At 39.9% G+C, this 22,264-nt stretch overlaps 1 protein-coding gene across 3 annotated transcripts in view; it reads right to left on the bottom strand.

The window, feature by feature from the left end:
- The window catches only part of MAP3K20 (mitogen-activated protein kinase kinase kinase 20), a 125,275-nt gene that overhangs the window by 83,441 nt on the left and 19,570 nt on the right, over nt 1-22,264 (bottom strand). For all 3 annotated transcript variants that reach the window (XM_074967605.1, XM_074967603.1, XM_074967604.1), the window contains exon 3: nt 859-946. In XM_074967605.1, the coding sequence (XP_074823706.1) occupies nt 859-946 (88 nt within the window). The remainder of the gene's footprint in view (nt 1-858; nt 947-22,264) is intronic.

Genomic DNA, 22,264 nt, shown 5'->3' with positions numbered 1-22,264 from the left:
AAATGTCAAAACTATTAAAAATTCAGTGGTGACTGAAACTGGCTGCACATTATATTACCTTGCAGGTAGGATACAGTAAGCCAACAAAATATATAGCCATGCAGGAAGCCTTCTGTGATAAAAACTGACTCGGTTCAGGGATTACAATGCTAATGTACAAGGTCTACATGACAGGACAAATGATGATGAATTCAAACTGAGTATGGACTATGAAATTTATTTATGCAAAGTGATGAGAGAATAAGATGGAGACCTCCATCTGAGAAGTGCCTAGTCTAGGGTATGTCTATACTATGGCAACTATACACACATAGCTACAGTCCCATAGCTATGCTGGCATAACCCCATAGTGTAGATGGGGGGGTTTCCATTAGTGTAAGAACATCATCTCCCTGAACAACAGTAGCTAGGTCAATGGAAGGATTCTTCCTTCAACTTAGCTGTGTCTACACTGGGGGTTGAGTCGACATAGGAATGGCACTCAGGAATGTGGATATTTTCACACCCCTGCCTGATGTAGCTGTAGTCAACCTAAATTTTAAGTGTAGATAAGGCCCTAGTTGAGAAACCCCCAGTCCTGCAACTGACTCAATGTGGGTGCAAGCAATGTGACCAGTTAGGTATTGCAGCCATAAGTGCATTCAGACAGAATTTCAGTAATGTCAATAATACATTTAATCAGAGGTAGAAATAGAAACATGGTTTCCAATATGTAGATATAATTAGTTTATTTAAGACTTTATGCCATACACTTACAACAGAAAAATAAAAGCATACAGTTCGCAGTTTGAGTTAGGATCTAGCAACGTTAGACCTTCTATATTATAAAGAAAAAAGAGTCAAAGGAAGAGTCCTCACCTGTAACTATGCCATAGTTAGGAGGTTCAATAATGGCTCCATAGAACTGAATGATGTTTTTGTGACTGAGCACACTGAGTATTTCTGCCTGTTCAAAAACCAAAAGAAAAAGTTTGACAATTAATAATAAAATGTATTTACTGCAATAATATACATTAGACTCTATGCACAAACCACACATCATACATGAATCAGAAAAATAATGTCCACTTGGGGTATTCTCCTTAGAAAACCTACCTGTTTCAAAACACTGTGAGAGAATTTAGAAAATGCAGCGTTCTCAGCACTTCTGAAAATCAGGCCACTTTTTAAAGTGCCTAAATAAGGATTTCGGAGACTAGCTTTTTTTAAAATCTTGGTCAAAAAAGATGGGGGGTGGGGGGGTTGGTTGGTTTTTGTTTTACAATGGTGTGTTTAATATTTGGGCCTCTCAATATTTGCAGCTTTATAGTATGCTCCAATAATAAATACTACTACTACTGTTTCTTTTAAAAAATAGTCAATGATTTAAAAAAAAAAAGTTATTGTTTTACACACACACGAAATGGAGGGTTATAGAAGGCAAACACAGCCATACACTATTATATATTATCCCTCACAAAAATGCCTTCCTTGAAATATTACATTAATCTCTGAGCTTCTACTAGCTAGATCAGTCTCAAGCATTGGAAGGAAACAAAGTCATGGTCAGTAAAGCAGTCATCCCCACTGAGTACAAATACATAAAAAAATAAGGGATGTTGGCTAGCTTTATTACAGCAGCTACCACCATCGTAACAAATATAAAGCCACTGGCAAAACAAACCTAATTTGTCTCTAGATTTTGTACTGAGTGCCATGGAATGAATATACACGTGCATACGTGGAAGCCTATGGATGTGTAATAAGTAAACATTTCACATGGTTACAATAGTTTCTCTTGCAGCCTTTTCCAAACAACTTCATCAAGGTTTTGAATTAGCACCTTTAGCTGGTGTGCTATGGTTTGCACATGCTCAATGCAAAAGTTTAATCATAGCCTTGAACTTAACCCCAAGATTTCTGATTGCACAGTGTACTATGCTGTTTCCCCTGCTCAATGAGATTTGAGTTATCACAAATGAACAGAGTTTAATGCACAAACAACTTCAATAGGATATAGAATTTATATTCTACAGGTGTGGTACAATCATTTCTGTATGTATGATGCATGGAGAGTTTCAAAATTCTTTTTCAAAGTTCTGTCTCTCCACAGCATAATAATTTTGATTAAAAAAAAAAAATCTCATGATGTTTTCATCAGAGGTGCAAAATCATATTTGAGTCTTTTGTAAGGTTATTGTGAATTTCAATGTTGGAGGACCTGATTCACCCAGGTGGGTGCAAGGGCATTTAATTTGCACCTACCTAAGCAACTGTGCCAGAGGTGGGATTCACCACCAGTTGCCTAAACACAGATAGGTGCCTAGTGGGATTTTCAAAGCATCTGGGCACTTATGAAAATCCCCCTAGGTGCCTATCTGCAACTTTAAGTACCTAAACACCTTTGGAAAACTGGCCCTAACTGGCTCAGTCATACACCGCCTGGACACACTGTTGAACTACAACTTGACATACAGGACAACCACAAGTGGCATCTAATTTATTGATGATACCCCACACCCAGTCATAGGATAAGTCCTTGGCTAGTCACAATAATAATAATAATAATAATAGCAATAATCACATCACATTACCAACCACTCATCACACAATATTCTAAAACAGTTCTGGATGAACCTGAGCACCTGCTGATCTCTGTTAAGATGTCTATTATATTAACAATATGTATTCCACTGAAGCGCAGATTGGACAGCATTTTGTGTGTGTGGGGGGGTGAATCAGAAAACCAAAGCAAACTACTTTGCTATGTTTGAAAACTAAACCATTGACAAGAAATTAGAAGACAAAGCGAAGTACATTAAAATACATACTTCAATTAAATTAATACTCATGAAGTGTGGCATCACTAGAACATGAAGTCCTGTCTTTACTCACAAGACACACCGAGTGCAAGCAGCAGGAGTGCAAGCTACCTCAGAGCACCTTGACATTGTGCCCAACCTTGACCTCTCAGAATCCTCTCTCCTGTTGAAAGGATAGTTTAACCTTTCTGTCCATTTGCCAATGAAAAATGAACACCAACTGTCATCGTGGCTAGTATGCTGCGGATATCTGTAAACTAGGTACTGAATAGATCTCATCAGAGATGCCTCTAAACACCATCTATAAGGTATCTATTAGTGCTGTGCTTTGTATTCTAGTGCAAATACATATGCATCAATAAGAATTCTCTGTGTTCTTCGCTGTCAGTATTAGGGCCCCCTGAGCCTTGGCTATACTCATGACTAGCCCCAATACAATACAGCATTTACTGGCCACCAATAAGTATATCTCTGCCTGTGCTGACCCTTGAATGTAGCCAAGGCAAGCCAGGGCCTTCACTGCTTGAACTAATCAGGATGTATACCAAATACATGTAAAGATAAATCCCAATTGGCTCAGGATATGTCTACAGTTAAACCACTGCAGCTGCGCTGCTATAGTGCAGTGGTCACCAAACCACTGATTGCGATCGACTAGTCGATCCTGGAGCCTCTGCGATCTCCGGGCTGCTAAAAGACTGGTGATGCAGCGGGGCTCAGACAGGCTCCCTGCCTGCCCTGGCCCCACGCTGCTCCCGAAAGCAACGGGCTGCTGACACGTCTCTGTGGCCCCTGGGGGGAGGAAAAAGGGAGAGAGGCAGCTTTACGCGCTGCACCCGCCACAAGAACCGTCCCTGCAGCTCCCACTGGCCAGGAACCGGCCAATGGGAGCTGCCGGGACAATGCTTGTGGGCACGTGCAGTACACAGAGACCCACTGCCCCACTCTGCCCCAAGGGCCGCAGAGACATGCCAGCAGCCAGATACTTCCGGGAGCAGCATGGGGCCAGGGCAGGCAGGCAGCCTGGCTGAGCTCCTCTGCACAGCTGCCTGGGAGCTGCCTGTGGTAAGCGCTTCCCGGCCGGACCCTACACCTCGCACCCCAATGCTCTTGGGTGTGGCTTCTTCAACCCCCTGAGAGATGTAGCTATGCTGATGTAAGTTTCCAGTGCAGACCAGCCCTCAGCTGATGCAAGGCCTGGCTTGCTCTTGCTTACAGGTAGATTGATTGATGGCTGAATTGCAGTTATTTCTGTGTGTAGACAAGGCCTTAATGTCAGATTGTGAATTCCATTCAAAATAGATACAAGGGAAGAATTTCTGGATGATAGTTTCATCCTCTGGACAGATGACCTAAACTCCCTCATAGATTTCCACCACAACTTCAACCTCCACCACACATCCATTAAGCTATCTCTAAAACACTCCCAGACCAGCATCAACTTCCTGGACACCACGATCAGCTTCAACAATGGAACCCTGTAGACAACTATAGACAAGAATTCCACAGATCACCACACTTACTTTCGTAAATCTAGTAAACAACCCAAACACACCAAGAAATCTGTTATCTTCAGCCAGGCTCTTGGAAATCACAGAATATGCTCTGAGGAGAAAGTATGGGATACACACATTAACACACTTAAAACTGCTTTCACCAAACAAGGACACGTCACCAGAGAAGTAGATCACATCATGAAATAGGCCACTCAAATACCCCAAGAGAACCAGTTTCAGTACGTAAAAAAACCCTTCCAACTGCACACCCCTAGTTGTCACCTACCACCTCATACGACAATCCACTTGATCGTTAAACAATTACAACCCATACTTGATGGTGACCACATCCTGAAAGAAATCTTTTCTGAACCTCCTTTTCTGGCCTCTCTAAGGTCCTCATCAGAAGCAAGCTCCCCAAGGACCAGGATCCACCAACTCAAAGCGGAACCAGACCTGGCCAGAACAACAGATGCAAAACCTGCAGACATATCTCTACTGCTACTGTGATCAAACCCCCCACCAACACACCTTTCAAGATCCATGGGTCCTACACGTCTATCACAACATGTGGTGTACCTTATCCAGTGCACTAAATGCCCCAACAACTGTGTGGGTGAAACCAGACAATCACTACACTCTCAAATGTACTCACACAGAAAAATGAAAGACAAAACCACCATATCACCTGTGGGTGAACACTTTTCACAAAATGAATATTCCATATTGGTCTTCTCAGACATCATCCTCAAAGGAAACCTGCACACCTTCAAAAAGATGAGCCTGAGATCTTACATTCATAGCTTTGCTAGGCACTCAATCATGGTTTTAATAAAGGCACTGGATTATGACTTATGGGGGTGGCCAAACTTCCTGACCCTCCAAGCCGTATATGGCAATCTTCAGAAGTCTGACAGCAGGGGTGCATCTGCTGGGGCTTGGGGATTCAGCCCTGCGATGGGTAGCAGGGCTAGGGACTTCAGCCCCATGGGAGGTGCCGGTCAGGGCTTCAGCCCCACTCTTCCCTGAGCCCTGGCAGGTGCCACCCGCGGGGCTGAAGACCTGAGACCCCGCCCCCCCCCGCCCAGCTGGGCAGAAGCCCCTAGCCCCACCACCCCCGACGAAGGGCAGAAGCCCCAAGCTCCCCCAAACAGTCTGGTAGCAGAGAATGGGAGGGGGGCTCCGAGAGCTGCACTTTAACTGAGCCACATCTGAATACAAGGTTTCAGAGTAGCAGCCATGTGAGTCTGTATCCTTGACTCTCTTCAAGTGTTCTACCTGGGGGAGTCAGGCTCTTGAGGCAGGAAGAAGCAGCAGCTTTGTTGAGGAGGGGCTCCGGCTGGATAAGGAGGTTGCACCTCTCCTCTTGAGGTTCGCTGATTCTCTCACTAGTCTGCACCTTTTAGGGGGAAAAGACGTGGTTCGCCACTGATTCTCCTAATCTGGTCTAGTTACTGGGGCAGCGAGAACAACAGAGCCTTAACCTTCCAGCTGTGCCGGTCGGACGCCACTCATATGGTAGTGACGAAGAGGATTTGCTGCCCTGCCCCACAGGGTGACTGGGCTGCAAAACACCCTGTGGGAGAAGCCAACACTTCTGTGTTGAAAAACAAAATGAAACCTGAGCCTCCAGGTTCGCAGCAAACCGCCCTCCTAACTGGCCACTTCACTTTGAATGGTCCCTTGGCATATGTGTTAACTACTTACCTTAAACAGTCTGTTCTACCTTGTATTTAGCTGTCATACTCTGAATACCTTTCCCATACCTGAAGAAGAGCTCTGTGTAGCTCAAAAGCATATCTTTTTCACCAATCTTTTTATTGGTCCAATAAAAAGATTACCTCACCTACCTTGTCTCTCTACAATGAAGAAAGGCAGCTTGTCAACCCTCCAAAACTATGCAAGGCCTCGATCTAAAAAAGTCCAAGTGATTCCATATGAACATTACCATTACCAGTCATCACCACTTATTATTCCAGCTGGCTGTGCGGTGGCGAGGAGGGAGCTGGAGAGGTAGCACTGGAGAATACACAGAGTGCATCTTTCCCCCACCGTTTGTCTGAGCATGCTGCTTCAGATCAAATTTGGAAATAAATACTGATTCTCGTTAGACCATCAGGCCAGCCAGCAGCCAACCAACTTTGTTGTTAATAAATCAGTTAATTGCACAGCATGAGGCACCTTCACTCTATGCAAAATTGCAGGGTTAGAAATGTTTAGCTACTCCAGCAATCTGATTAGCAGAACATCCCTAAGTGTTTTCTAATATTTATTAATGTATTGTGCAATAGAGTTTGATTATTTACATTCCTGTAAATAAATGTTTGCTGTGCTTATAATGGAAATCTTCAGAATCATTTAGAACAATTTAAAGCAGACTTGACAACGATTTAGTCCCAAAGTCTTACAGCATTTAAGGGCTTTGAACTCCAACATATTCCTGGGAGAGTTTAAATCTTAGCTGTTCCCATGACGTTCTCTACACTGTAAGAATGGCCAATTGGGATAACAGTGTTAATGTTTCATTTAAAACTATTCTATTTACTGATTATCAAGACTAAATTAAACACAAATGCTGATAAAGGTTTAGGGTTAAAAGTATTATTTGTTGAGTGCTGAAAGAATGGCTGGCCCTTAAACATAGAGAAAACACATTCCCAAGGACAAAATATTAAGGAGCTTAATATCTAAAATTACAACACAAACACAAAGTACTAGGGGAGACTAAAAGATGGATCATAAAATTGTGTAGAGTTTGGGGCAGGCACTGGTTTGCTTTAAATGTATCACTTCTTTGTTTAATGACATACCGGATCAAAACAAACCTGGTAATATTTAAATAAAAGTGTGCAAAAAGAGTTAACAAAAATAGCCTCACCTCTGTAGTCAATGCTAGAGCTCCCACAGATTTCAATGGAAGCAGGAACTGGCCCTTACTGGCTATTATTTTAATGACATTCTTTCTAAAGCTAAACTGAATATGATGCTTAATAAACTATTTATATTTCCTGCTCATTCTCAAATGTGCATAAGTTAGTTCTCTTAAGACTACAGTCTCGCTATATTTCAAGTCTTAGAACTTACATTCTATTACTTGTCATGAGGTTCCGCCTTCCCCATCCCTCTACAATATGCAGTAAATGGAGGGATTTTTTAAAATTGTCTGGAATTAAAAAAAACTCTTTAAAATAACCACGTAACAATGATAGGTAGTGATCAAACAGTTTAGCAGCTAACATGAAAATCAAAAGCGGAATATAAACCCCACTGGTTTTTTAGACCCTGCCAGGAAATCATTTGTGCATTTTCTCATAAAGTTTTATAAGGAAGGGGTCAGTAGTTTTCATGCCCCAGAGACCCCAAGGAGAACCTGAAAAGCTGTTAGTCAGCAGAAGCCAATTATTGTCCAATTAAGGACATGTTTGTTAAACCCATTAAATCTTCTTTCATATTAGCAAAGCAGGATGAAAAACACATGATGCACAGAGTAGTCAAAAGACTTTGATACTTAAGGAACATTCAATGAGAACTTTTAACAGTAAATAAGCAGAGTTATATTCTGCTCTGATGAGGACTGTGCTCTCTCCAATACACATCTCATGGTTGACTTCAAATTGCAAATAAATTATGAAAGCCCTGCTTGCATATTGACTTAAAGCTGGAGGGGGAGGAGGTTGATTTGGTCTATATTCCATTTAGGGGATTACCTGTCCCAATTTAACTTTCCACAGCCCATCTGAAAGAAGTAAAAATTTTAAGACAAAGAAATTATCTAGTTTCTAGTATAGGAGATTTACATATTCAGTATTATGCTAGCACTGATTCACCAGCCACACAAAGAAAATAAAAGTTAAATTGCACTATTGAAGTTACATTGTTAGTACTTTTGTTTTAAAAAAAAATCTTACTCTCTTGGGTACTTTTACAAAGACATACAAAAAAAATCATTTAAAAAGTTAAGGTTGGAAGCATGTTTCAGTGGTGTCCAGCTCACACCCAAAACCAGTATCACGTTTTTGTTGCTGAAATTCGACACCTTTTTAAAAAGCCCCCATGGATACAATGTGTAAAAATGGAAATTGATGGGATCCAGCCCAGTTCCCACTGCCATGTAATGGAAGATTATATATTATTTTCCTGCTTGTTTTATACACACTACCCCCATCCACTTTTTTTTTCTTTTGTAATAAAAATATGTTGGTGGTCACTTTATTTTATATATTGCATATTAATTGTTTAGTAAAAGTCTAAAAAAGAAATATAGCCCCAAAGTATCTCAGTTCTGTAATTTAGTGTAATGTGTTGCTGGAGTAGAAAAGGTGTTATAAAATGTGGTCATTATCTGTTGTTGTAGGTTTGTGCAACTGTATGTAGATCTTGGAAGTTTATATATTTAACTTGTATTTTGTAGCAACAAGCGTGTAGATTTTTTGTAGTATTAAATGTTTAATAATATTAAAGTATATTGGAAATGGATCCCTTGAATAGGAAACAGGCTTTTATAATATTCTATAATTTGTTATTTTTACCTTTGCATATAATTCTGCCGTTTTCAAGGCAACTTTAAAGCTATTGGATTATAAACAGAATCCACTGATTTTTAGAATCTGGAAGACTTCCCTGTCAGAACACCACAATTTTAAAAGACAGTTCAGCTAAAAAAATTAGAGAAGAGAGAGAGACTGGTACATCAGAAGTTCCTGGGAGATTTTTTCCTAAAGATACTATGATATAATCGAGGAGAGATAATACACAGCTAACTTGGGCCTTAATCTTGCAACTGGCATCACAATGGGAGACCCAAGAAACCATGCAGAGCCCTAGTCAATTCCCAGCATTGCACACATTACATGCAAAGGTCAAAATAAACTTGGGAGGATCAACTGCAGAATCAGGGCCTTTGTCTTCACTATATTGTGGGCAACAATCTCCTGTCAATGAGGGAAGGAAAGACTGCTGACAAAAGCTACAGAATCTAGGATAACTCTCAGTAAGGGCACTTTATACATAAAATTATCACTACAACAGGCTCAAAAAAGTTTGAAAACTACTTTTTCAGATACAAATACACTGCCATCTGTTAAAACATGGCACTGACAAAGGATAAACACCTCCTTTCCCATGGATTTCAATAAGAAACCCTCTGAAGCCCAGACAAATCCCATAGGAGCATTACATTATTCAGTATACAGCATGGAACCATATCTAAATTTTATACTAGCACTCATGACAGACTGAAATCTGCCAGGAACATTTGGTTTTTGTTATGGTTACTGATTTTCTGTTGGTTTACAACAGCAAAATCATTTAAAAGATAAAGATACCGTATAGTTGTAAGGAAACAGATGTAAGATTTCAGAAATTAGTCACTTCTGTGAACTGTATTTGAAAATACAAACTTTAGTATCTGGGATCAGTTAAAAATGAAAGCTGTCAAAACGCACAGCAACACTGGATAACTGTGGGAGGGGTAGAATAGTTCTCCAAGCATCAGGTTTGAAATACCGAGACTCCTAGAAAACAGTATCTTTACCCAACAGGGTCACTCTGGTTTTCTGTTAGATTTAGGGTGATCTTCTCTTTTATTCTACATTGTTTTGCAAGTGAACCTCTTATGAATATCTGAGAAGATGTTAACCCAGATCTCGAATTCTCCAGAAGAACAGAGAAGTAGTGAAATGCCAAAAATTTCTGCCCATTTTCCAAAAGCAGGTGAAATGGGTACTGACCTGATCAGGATACTGCTGTACTTGAGGAAAAGCAAGAATGTCAGAGGAGATCATTTTAGAGATCAAAGTCACTACAAATCTTATGTGAACAACTTTGCTAGGGACAACAGCACAAATACAACAAGCAGAACAACCCTCCTCCCTAGAGGACTCTCTTCAAGCATCCCAGCACTTGGAAAAGACAATCATTTAAATCCTGGCTGAAAAAAGAAAAAGCGGAGACCTGGGGGTTCAGACTCAATGCCACAACCTAATGATCATCAGCATCCTGGAGGGGATGGGCATTTCCAGAGGCTGCTGCTAGACTTATTATGTTAAAGATAACAGTGTTGGATACTTCACCCTTTTTTAGAAGTTTTATATCCTGTTTCAATTAAGATAAAAATGTCTGAACAACTGAAGAGTTCCCAATCTGTTAGAGAAGCGGAGAACTGTCTTGGAGATATTCAACTAGACTCTCCACTGAACAATTAGCATAGACTCTCCAACAGAGGTAATGAAGAATGGACTGTGCTCCACTTTTCCAATGAAGTTATCTTTCAGCTAAGTATTTTCTCAAACTCAGTCATGAAAACTGTAATTTTCCCTAGGCAAAAATTGCCAAGCTGGCCTTCTGGAACATAAGAATCCAGCCTACTACATCATTCTGTCCTACACAGAGCTCTTCTCCAACCATAGAGGGCAATCTTAAATCCTATCCCCTTCCAGACAAAAGTGGATGGCTAGAGCGACAGCCCTATCCATATCTGTATGGCTGAAGGCTTGTTGAGGGAAGTGCTCTAGGCTAAGTCTCAACAGCTGGAATCCTCTACAAAGGACTTGAAAAGTCCTGTACAAATGACAGCAAGAACTCAAAACGTTTCAGGATATATGGTCTTTATCTCATTTTCAGAACAGTTAATATACTGCCTTGTTTAAGGTTGAAAATTTTGATTTTATGTAGAAACATGGCTGATAAATAATAAACCTACTCGGTAGAGATGTTCAAAAAATGACAAATTTTTTAAAATGTTGAAATTGTTTCCACTTTTTCATAATTTTAAATGGAAATTGTATCAACTTTTTCTGTAATGATTTTGAAAATTATTTCAATTAATAATGATTTAAAAGTTTCCATTCAAATATTGATGAGTGTCAGGAAATTTCATAACATGTGAAAACTGATAATTTTTCATGAAATCAAGCTTTCAAAAAAGAAAGGAAAGAAAACACCATTTTTTGGATGAAGAACCTTTGCACACAAAAATTGACCAGCTCTGCTACTACATTGTGTGTTTGACATCTGTGTTCTGGTTTTCCTCTAATCTTCCTACTTCTGTGCTGAATTCTCTATACAGAATCCCTCTCAGCTTCTAGACCTCTCTTTCTACCTATTTGCTTTCTGACAACAGAGACATATTAATGATTATTTGGAAATGTGATTTAATGTTGCACTGGTTATCTTAAAATTCCTTAAAATAAAAGGTTTACTTTTTAAAAATTCTGTTGATTAAAAGAAAAAAACCCCAAACTCTAAATCAAAACAAGAATCCAAGACAGCCACCGCAAATGAAAGTGTGTAATACAGCAGTAGCTTCATGTCCACTAGGAAATGGAAACTTAGAAATGCCCTCATTAACATGTTGTTAATTCAGGGACTGATCCTGGCCCCAGTGAAGTTAATGGCAAAGTACTAATTGTCTTTAACAATAGTAAACTGTTAAGAAGCAGTGGACATACATGACCCTCACCACCACCACCACACCTCCTCAAAATGGTTTAAAAAAGACATGTGCGAATGGTGGGTGGAAGACAGCTGGATATTGAAATATTTACTGTAGTTGTGTATGTGAAAAACAGTACAGTTCAAAACCACAGTATATTTTGGGATGAATACATTAGAAACTAGAAACATCATTATAACCATATGAAACCTTGTTTACTTCTATTTCTGTATTTGTCTATTACTGTACTGCCAATTCCACTGAGCTGCATACCACCAATCAACACTTTCAACTTTTATTAGGTGGAAAAAGAAACCCAAACAAATGTCAGACACACAAATATGAAATGGGAACCATGCACACATCTAATAGGAAATTAGAAGAAGTTATATACACAATAAAAAATTACATGTAAGAACCGTGAGGAAATCATAGATCTTCGCATTTTGAGATTAAAAATAACATTTTTCCCACCACTCCCCAACTTCTTTTTGTACCATCTTTATAGATGATCTTTGTATACATTTGACAGATGAAGAAAGAAAGGAAGCTGGAACTTTGTATTACACTAGCACTTAGAAACCTCCAAATCAGTGACCCATTGTGCTAGACACTGTACAGACAAAAACACACATATCAGATAGAACACAGGAACAGGCTGCTGCTCATGGAAATCACATTCTGAATCGGACTGCTGCATAAAGTATTTTGAAGTCTAGGCAGTTAACAGCTCTGTTCTGGTACAGTCAGATATTTCTCAGGAGAAGCAGCTCTCTACCTACCTACATTGTGGATAAGAAAATTAAAATTAAAATCAAAATAATAGTTTTGTATTACGAGGTGGGACAAATGCAACATCTTCTCTGTTTGGGTTTTGCCCTGGATTGCTCACTGAGGTTCTGGAGGTGCTTTGATCTGGAAATCACGTCCCTATTGGCAGACAAAATTTTGTGGCGGACCATAAGGTTCAGTATTTGTTGAGGTGGTTGACACCTTTCTCTCTGAGGTGGCAAGCTGCCAGGATCTCTCAGACAAGAGATTGTCAGGTGCCTCCTCAAGAAGTCATCTCAGCAGACAGTCTCTAATGTCCCCTTTTTGAGGGAAGCTTATTGATAAGTTGTGACAATACAAATCTGACAGTACCGGTACTGCTTATAATTCGTTGATTAATTTCAGTCTGATTTCTGCCATATACAGGCCAAAGAGACAGCGTTGATCATTTTGGTCAAAGACCTCAATTTGACAATGGACTAAAGTCAAAGGCCTGATTCTGGGCCCTACTCCAGCTGCTCTGATGGCACAATCAAATTAAGCTACTATAATCAAATTTTAGCTACTATAGCTGGTTGAAAAATGGGATCATTTTTCATAAAAACAAATTACCATTTATTTTGCCAAAATCTGAAATTTCAATTAAATTGAAATTGAAAAATTCAGCCAGCACAATTAGGTACCTAACTTTAGTTACCCACAAGTACAAATTTTGGTCTTGATGTTACTTTAGATTCTGCATTGTTATAAAAGTTTGCATTTTATCACTCCTTGCCATCAAAAAATTCATCATTTTTGACAGGCAATTTTGAGGCACACAGATCTTAGGGTTATAAAAGCCTCCTCCTTCTCCGCCCCCCATTCACAAAGTGATTGTTTTAGTTAAGAAAAATGTACCTTTATTATTGTACATGTACCAAAAAAATTTAAGGTTGGTAGCAGTTGTCTGAAAAGATTCTTTTTTGTTCAACGGTCTTATTGAATTCAGATTTTTGATAGTTTGGAGGAAATGGCATAGCTAGAATTATACTGAAGTTGTAGAGTTCACAGACTAATTCTTCAGAATGCACATTTTAACAAAACGGTGTTCTTAAAAAAAAAACATATCACCATTCTTCCTTTTTTATTGCAGACAGGGCTGGATTTTAACTATAAAACAATGTATAAATACAATCAAGGTGAAAAATCCTCACCTGACGGCTCACAATCAAAAGACCCCACCATCCTCTCTCAATTTTTCCATTGTCACAGTTCTCTTAAAAGGATGTCTTACTACAGAACCCGAAGAGTGAAAGATTTAAAACTGTGGGACCGAAATTCACCCATCAAAATCAGGATTGTGGTCTAAACTTAACCAGCTGTCAAACCTAGCAATATGAATGTAAGCACACTTCTGCCTAATAAAATTTGAATCAAACACTTTGCATCTGATTCTCCATGTGAGCTTTTATGCAAACTTCTAAAGTGCAAGGAGTCCTGGGGTGGAAGAGCTATTCTGAGAGCTTTCACATAGTTCATGTAATTAGGGAAACCACTTCCTTTGATTGTAAGTGTTCAAAACAGCTGAATTTCTTCTATCAAAGGAACTCTGATTTGGGTCATCTCTTTTACTTTCTCTTTTATGTTTCTCAAGATGAGAGGTGAGACTGTAGAGCACATTATTTAGAAAAAAAAGATTCCACTTTTTGTTTTAGGGATTGAACTTGGACTATTCAAAAGGTTGTCATTTGGGAATCTATCTATCTTACCCTCCCTCTGTTTCCTTCTTTTCTGCTAAGGCTTTTCAGTGGCTCTAGTGAACATAGTCCAAAATGCCAATTTAAGGAGAAGAGAAAACTAGAATATGATACATAAAGAAAAAGGATTGTAGTTTTTCTTTGTACTGTTTTGGCTGAATATGTAATTATAAGGAACTATATCTACAAGATCTTGGTCTTTATCATATTCTCTTCTTTTATCGTTCTAAACACTGACCAAGCAAAAAAGAAAAATGTAGACATTTTTTAAAAGGCAAAGAAAGCTGCTAGCCTCATCTTTGAAGATGTCTATGGGCTTCTTTCTTTCCCAACAAGTGAACTCAGGTCATTATTCGAAGGCAAAAGAACATGCTGCTTGAGCTAACAACCAACACCAATGCTATTACAGTATCAAACGTCACTTAAGTCTGATCTACCTAACTACAAAGTTAGGTCGACATTAATGCCAGGTTCCTTGCAACAGTGACCGCTCTGGTCACAATTTTAAACTCCACTGCCCAAGGCTCAGGAAAACCAGAAGACTCCTCCCACAGACATTCCTTTAAAATCCCCTAAATGTTTCTGAAATGCCCTTTCCTGATTGCGCAATTTGTCAGATCAGGAAGCATCGGATCTCCTGGGCTTGTGGAGAGAAGAGGCTGTGAAAGCACAGCTACAAACCAGCCACAGAAACGTGGACAACTGCAAGCAAATTGTATGGGGGATGCAGGCAAAGGGGTGCGATAGGGATCGACAGCAGAGCCACTGGAAAGTGAAGGAACTTCACCAGGGATACCTCCAGGCTAAAGAGCACAACAATAGATCTGGTGCTGAGCTGCACACCTGCTGCTTTTACAACGACCTGCATGGCACACTTGGCAGACGCCCTACCAGAACCCTGCAGACCACCATGGATACCTTAGAGACAGATAATCTGCTGTGAACAGCAAGGAGAAAGAGAAGGAAGAAGAGGAGTGGGGAGATGTGGCAAGGAACTCCAGCCATGCTGTGAGTCAGGACTGGTTTGAGACTACCAGAGTCTAGCCAGTCCCACCAGGAAAATGTGGATGAGCTTAAAGAAAGAGAAGGGACCAGGGATACATGTGGGAAGAATTTTTCCTTAAAATGGTTCAATTTAAAGATGCCCACGCACCCCATCTATCCCCAAATAAACAAGACAGGGCTTGTATGCTGCTAGCCTCTTTACTGCAGTGATACCAGATGAACTCATTACAGAGTGGCGTGGGAAAGTGTTCTACAGCAGCAGAAGAAATAATGCAGCCATCGCTAGAATCCTTCAGAAGAGGATTGAAGAGAACCAGCATGAAAGTTGCACTGAGATTTCTCAAGAGGATAAAAGGAACATCCTTATTCATATAAAGAAAGTGCTCCCCATATATCCCTACCCTGCCTAATCCCACAGGGGAATGAAAAACAGATGCCAACTCTGACTCCGTTAGTTGTACTGCTGCCTCTTTTCCTATGAATAAAACAAAGAAGAGTGGATACCTTTGTCTTGTTAATTTGGGGATGGGCTGGGGGCCATGTTGAAATTTGACCATTGTAAAGAAAAGCACATGCCACATTTATCCACGGTCCCTTCCCCTTCTCCATGCTCGTTCAACTGCAAATACATAAGAATCATGCGTTCTGTATTTGCCATGTTCATGAAAATAGTAGAGAGCTTGGTGATATCCAGGCTTCTGTCAGAGATGGCAGAGACCAAAGAGTGTGGTACAGGTTTGTGGGATTTTTTTTTTTAAAAAAGGCATAAAAATTATGCGATATGGATGGCATTATAGGACGGAGAAAATTGCATGCTGGGAATCTAACACCCTAGCTCCCAGAGAACCCTGGACAAGTCATTACTATCCCACAACACATTGCAAACATGTCCCAAAAGGCATTGCACCAGATGGCGGCACATCACACACTGGGATCGCTACCCGCAGTGCACTACACTGACACAAGAACTCCTGGTAAGCGTGCACTGCACCAACACAAGCAGCCATTTATACACACCTGAGCAATATACCAACATATGCAACATATGTTTGCCAATGTAATTTGCATCAACCGAAGTTTGTAGGGTAGACATGGCCTTATTCTGAAAGAAATTCTCCAGCCATGCACCCTATTAGGGCTCTTGCTGAATACTAATCTCAGGAAATTCTTGGGGAAAAAGCAATGAACCTGCTCTATTTCTATAATATTTCCACAGAGTAAGGCAAAAAAAAAAAAAGTAGCACAATATTTCATTGTGTGATTTAGAAAATTATTACAAAACATTGGTATGTTTACTTATTCATGGAAGGACTAATTCATATTATGGTTCCCAGTTAGTGAAAATAATAGAATTCTACACACAGAATTATTTGTAAAAAGTGGTTTTGAGACCCTTATAAATGGAAGGTATATTACCTAGGGCATATCATCAATGTCCAAATGGATCAAGTTATAGCCAAGAAAAGAGAGAATGAGTTAGCTGTTCTAGGGAAAAGACCATGGTAATAATTTTGGTATCAATACCTATATAGATAGAGAAGGGGAAACCAGGAGTAGAAGCCAGTGGAATTCTGGACGCAATACTAGACACCAGGGCTTTTACAAATCCCTGTACAGGATACTACCAACAGAACATATAACAGATAGCATGACTAAACGGTTTAGATTTTTACCTTTCTGTCACTAAGCATTTATACCATAGTTGTCACCTTAGTATGCAAATGCCTTACAAAGAGATCATTATAAACAGAGCACATAGCCGCTTAATTGGTCTAGGTGATTAAAAGGGACACAGTCCATATAAAACAAACAGAAAAATCATTTTTGTCTGATATGGTGTCAGGGTGGAATGATTTAAATCAAAGCAATTTAAATCACCGATTTTAATCAAGATTGAAATCAGCAAGCAGGAAACTGATTTAAATCATCAATTTTAATCATGTTTCGCAGTTGTACTTTTTAGTTATGTTCCCAAAGAAAGACTGAGTCTCATTGGTTGATAACCAATAAAACATGTTGATTTGCAACTAAATATAGACTTTATGCTAAATTTGGTGCTTTTTTCCTAACCAGGAAGATACTTAAATAAATATGTATAGATGTAGTGTAATTATATAGTTTAACTTACTTCATTTTTCCATTTTTATGATGTTAGAAAATGGTGAAGATGCATTTCTTATTTAACAGATGATTAATTTTTTCTTGTGATTTTTGGCAAGCTCTATTTGGGTGGAAAAGCAAATTAAATTAAAAATGCATAAATAGCATTTTAATGTTTTTGTTGTATTTTATTAAATGCAACTACCTTAAGTGTGCTGGATACATAATAAAAAAAAGATCAAGAAGTTTATTAAACCATGTTTTGCATTTAAAACTAATTGATCGATTAAATAGGGGACGTATCTGTAGTTAGTGAGTTGAGCTGATTATTTCTGGTCACTATGTCCTTCAACATTTTGGAACTAGTAGATCCCATCCTCTCACATCTAGATTTTATGCACAGATTTCAAGAGGAAAACAAGTGTTCCTGCTTATTCAGCTCCCAGTGGGTTTCTGAACTTGGAATGAACTAGCCATTGACCTGAACAAACTGAAACAAAGAAAATACTCTCTCTGCACCTGCAGAAGAGGCTATTGCTGTGAAAAGCTGGTTAATCACTTCAGCAAACGCTGGTTGCAGGTGCTTAGCCAGAGACTTCCAGCAGTTCAGGGTGCCTTTGTTGTTGTTTTTTGAAACGTGGCAGCAAACATATACTGTTTAATATTTTTTTGGTATTTTAAACTATTTTAATAGATTATTTTAAGTTGAGGCCTTAACATAGGTTCACAATTTCAAATTTAATTTGAAAAGAAAATTTTTTTTTTAATAAGTAAACCTGTTGTGACAGGGTATTGGCTAGAAACCCTGAGCCAGACCTCTGTCACACCAGCTCCAATCAGAAAAGGGGAATTGGAGCTGGCTGAGTAAGTCCAGGCCTAAGTGGCAAACAGGGAACAGCTGCCAGACTCATTAACCAGGGGCTACATGAAGGCTGGCAGGAAGAAAGCGAGAAGCTAGGGAGTTAAAGGCCACTCTCCCCTGCTGGCTGCAAGCTTGACACTGTCTGTAGCTACAAGGTGGTGGGAAGAGCACAGGTGATTGCACCAAAGCAGAGGTTTCTGGCTGGTTTGTGGGTGAATAAGTGGCAGAAGATAAAGGGGCCCACCTGTACCCTGTTACACCTGTTTTTTTATTTACATTTTAAAAAATCTGATTTAAATACAAAATCTAATTTGATTTTTTAAAATCATTTATTTTTATTCACCCTGTACAGTCTTAACTACTATTGTCTCAAATAATATCTAAGATGACGAGAGCTGAAAGTGACTAGAGAAAAAATATTTTCTACCTTTTCAAGTTGACAGCACTTTGGGTATAATCATTTAGTGTGTTTCCCTACAGCTAATTTCTTTTGTTTGTGCAGGCCTTTCTCAGGGCAACAGGGAAGAGAAAAAAAATAGATCCGAACTAGGAGAAGATGCTTGCAAAAAACACATCGTCACAAGAAGATTTTAGTAGGTGCAGTCTCCAACACTAGTTTTAAACTATTTTTTTAATGACTGATTTTCACGTCAACAGCATCTCTATTAAGCAGGACTGGAGAAATACACTTACCTGTGGTGACTCTGTCTTCACTGGGTGAGTGACAACAACTTGTGTAGAATCTAAGCTTTCATTTTAAAGATTTGTTCCTAGCCTGTATGCTTGCAAAGTTAACTTTCCAAATGTTAATTGAATGCAAATCAATTCAGCACTCTCTTTCTAAGTCTGCTAACAGCTTCACTGCCTCTGTTGCTGATACTACTCATACCTTTTGTTTTCACTGCTGCTACTGGGAACCCAAATTTTTAAAAAATAGAATGCTATATGCTGGTATATAAACATAAAATTTTAGCTCTGCCTGGCTCTCACCAAACTATACTAACATAGTGATGGGTTGTGAGGTTTTTTTGTGATTAAACTTAATTTTTCATTCTAAAAATCAGATTTTTTTTCTCCCATAAGGAAAGCACTAAGAGCTCAATCATGCTGGCCTTGGGTGGATGGATGTGCAAGGTGGAAGGAAAAGAAAAGAAGGTGCAAAGCCTTCTGTCTTCCCCCTTTCATCCCAATGCAGGGGGCAAGCATATAACCTACGTTAGCATTGTCACGGGCACTAGGCCTTCTACATGTGCTGGGGTGGGCACATGACCCAGTGTTTTTCTACATTTTCAAATATTGATTTCAATTACAACAGAATATAGCGTATAGTACTCTTTATATTTTTATTGCAAATATTTGCACTTAAAAATGAAAAGAAACAGTACTTTTCAATTCACCTCATACAAGTACCGTAGTGCAATCTCTTTATCGTCAAATTTGAACTTACAAATATAGGGGTTTTTGTTACATAAGTTCACTCAAAAACAAAACAATGTGAAACTTTAGAGCTAACAAGTCCACTCAGTCCTACTTCTTGTTCAACCAATCGCTAAGACAAACAAGTTTGTTTACATTTACGGGACATAATGCTGCTTGCCTCTTATTTACCTCACCAAAAAGTGAGAACCGTCACATGGCACTTTTGTAGCTGGCATTGCAAGGTATTTATGTGCTAGATATGCTAAACATTCGTATGCCCCTTCATGATTTGGCCACCTTTCCAGAGGACATGCTTCCATGCTGATGATACTCGTTAAAAAAAAATGTGTTAATTAAATTTGACTGAACTCCTAGGCGGAGAATTGTATGTCTCCTGCTCTGTTTTTTACCCTCATTCTGCCATTTATTTCATGTTATAGCAGCCTCAGATGATGACCCAGCACATGGTGTTCATTTTAAGAACACTTTCACTACAGATTTGACAAAACGCAAAGAAGGTACCTGTGATGAGGTTGGGACTCACCACCTCAGCGCCTCCTGCTGTTCACTCTGGGAATTAGCTCAGTTCATGCGGAGCACCCTCTGCCGGTGCTGTCCTGTCTGTCTCTCGCCCTAGATTGGCATGTCAATCCGCGTTGCTCCCAGCTTGCAGCATCCTCTTCAGGACACTGCCCTCTGGCAGTGCCCACTGCTCCGGTCTCACCCCATTCCAGGGGTTTGGTGTTATCAGTAGTCCTTCTCTTTGCCCCAGCCACAATGGCCAACCACACCCCAAAGTCTAACCCCTTTTGGCAAGGGTCTGGTGCAGTCCGTGATGGCCACTCCAAACGGCCAGGTAGAAGTGCAAGGGGAAAGGGTGGGGGGAACCCAGGCCCGCCCTCTACTCTGGGTCCTGACCCAGGGACCCTTTGGCGGCAGCGTTCCTGCCTTTCCTCCTTCTCTCCCTTTGTCCGTCTCTCTCCCTGGGCTGCTTCCCCTCCAGCCCCTTTGCACTGGCAAGGCCCTTTTTCTCAGGGCCCGCAGCCCAGCAGGTACCGGGCGGGAGTTCCCTTCTGCTCCCCGCGCCTGCCCAGCACTGCACTGTCCCTGGTGCTAGTCTCTTCACGTAGGAAACGGACCTTCACCCTCTGAAGGCCTGGGAGAGACTGCCTGCTCCCTTCCTGGGCAGCCTTTATTAGGGCCTAGCCTAGCCCTGATTGGCTGGCTGTAATACTGGCCCTAACTGGCTTTCTAACAGGCCCTCCCCGATTGGCTGCCGCCCTGCACAGCCGCTCTGGCCTGTTGAAGCCCAATCTGGCATGGGAGTGGGGCACCGCCCCACCACAATACCAATGTGAGATTTTTAAAGAGATAGCTACAGCACTCGACCCAAGATTTAAGAATCTGAAGTGACTTCCAAAATCTGATTGGAATGGGGTGTGGAGCATGCTTTTAGAGGTCTTAAAAGAACAACACTCTGATGTGAAAACTACAGAACCACTGAAAAAGAATCAACCTTCTGCTGGTGGCAACCGACTCAGATGAGGAAAATGAACATGTGTTGGTCTGCACTGCTTTGGATTGTTATCAAGCAGAACCTGTCATCAGCATGGATACATCCTCTGGAATGGTGGTTGAATCATGCAAAAAAATATGAATCTTTAGCACATCTGGCACGTAAATATCTTGCAACGCCGGCTACAACAGTGCCATGCGAACGCCTGTTCCCACTTTCAGGTGACATTGTAAACAAGAAGCGGGCAGCATTATCTCCTGCAAATGTAAAGAAACTTGTTTGTCTTAGCAATTGGCTGAACAAAAAGTAGGACTGAGTGGACTTGTTACACTGTTTTGTTTTTGAGTGCAGTTTTTTTTGTACATAATTCTACATTTGTAAATTCAACTTTAACGATAAAGAGATTGCACTACAGTACTGGGATTAAGTGAATTGACAAATACTATTTCTTGTATTTTAATAGTGTAACTATTCGTAATAAATATAAAGTGACCACTTTACACTTTGTATTCTGTGTTGTAATTGAAATCAATATATTTGAAAATGTGGAAAACATCCAAACATATTTATATAAATAGTATTCTATTATTATGTAATAGTAAGATTCATCACATGATTAATTTTTTTAATAGTGTGATCAATTTTTTTAATCGCTTGACAGCCCTAATTTTGATACATCTATCAGGTTGGCATGCAAATTCTTTGAGATTTTTGCTTTCAATAAAACTGTATGCACAGACTTCACCCAGCCACCTTGTGGGAATGCAGACAAAAAATAAGCTTGGAAACAGACAAAAAAGCAAAAATAGAGAGCATTACTAGCCTTACCAAGTATTTTACTGGCCCGCTCCGAGAAAAGAAACATTATTCAAAAGCCCATTATTATTAGTATTGTAGTAGTGCCAAGAGGCACAAACCAAAGACTGATGCATCACTGTGCTAGGTAATGGACCTACATATAATGAAAAGATGGTTTCTCCCCCAAAAAGCTTGTAAGATAGGATCCAAATCCTGTGAACACTTGCACACATGTAAAGAACCACTCATAGGCATAAAGTCTGTGTGTAAGTATTTGCACAACTGGGACCTAAGTTGATTATATTAGACTCAGAGCTAGCATTTGCAA

This window comes from Natator depressus, chromosome 11 (genome assembly GCF_965152275.1).
Source record: "Natator depressus isolate rNatDep1 chromosome 11, rNatDep2.hap1, whole genome shotgun sequence".
Classification (NCBI taxonomy): domain Eukaryota; kingdom Metazoa; phylum Chordata; order Testudines; family Cheloniidae; genus Natator; species Natator depressus.
The sequence above is the reverse complement of the archived record's forward strand: the minus strand, read 5'-3'. Positions and strand labels throughout refer to the sequence as shown.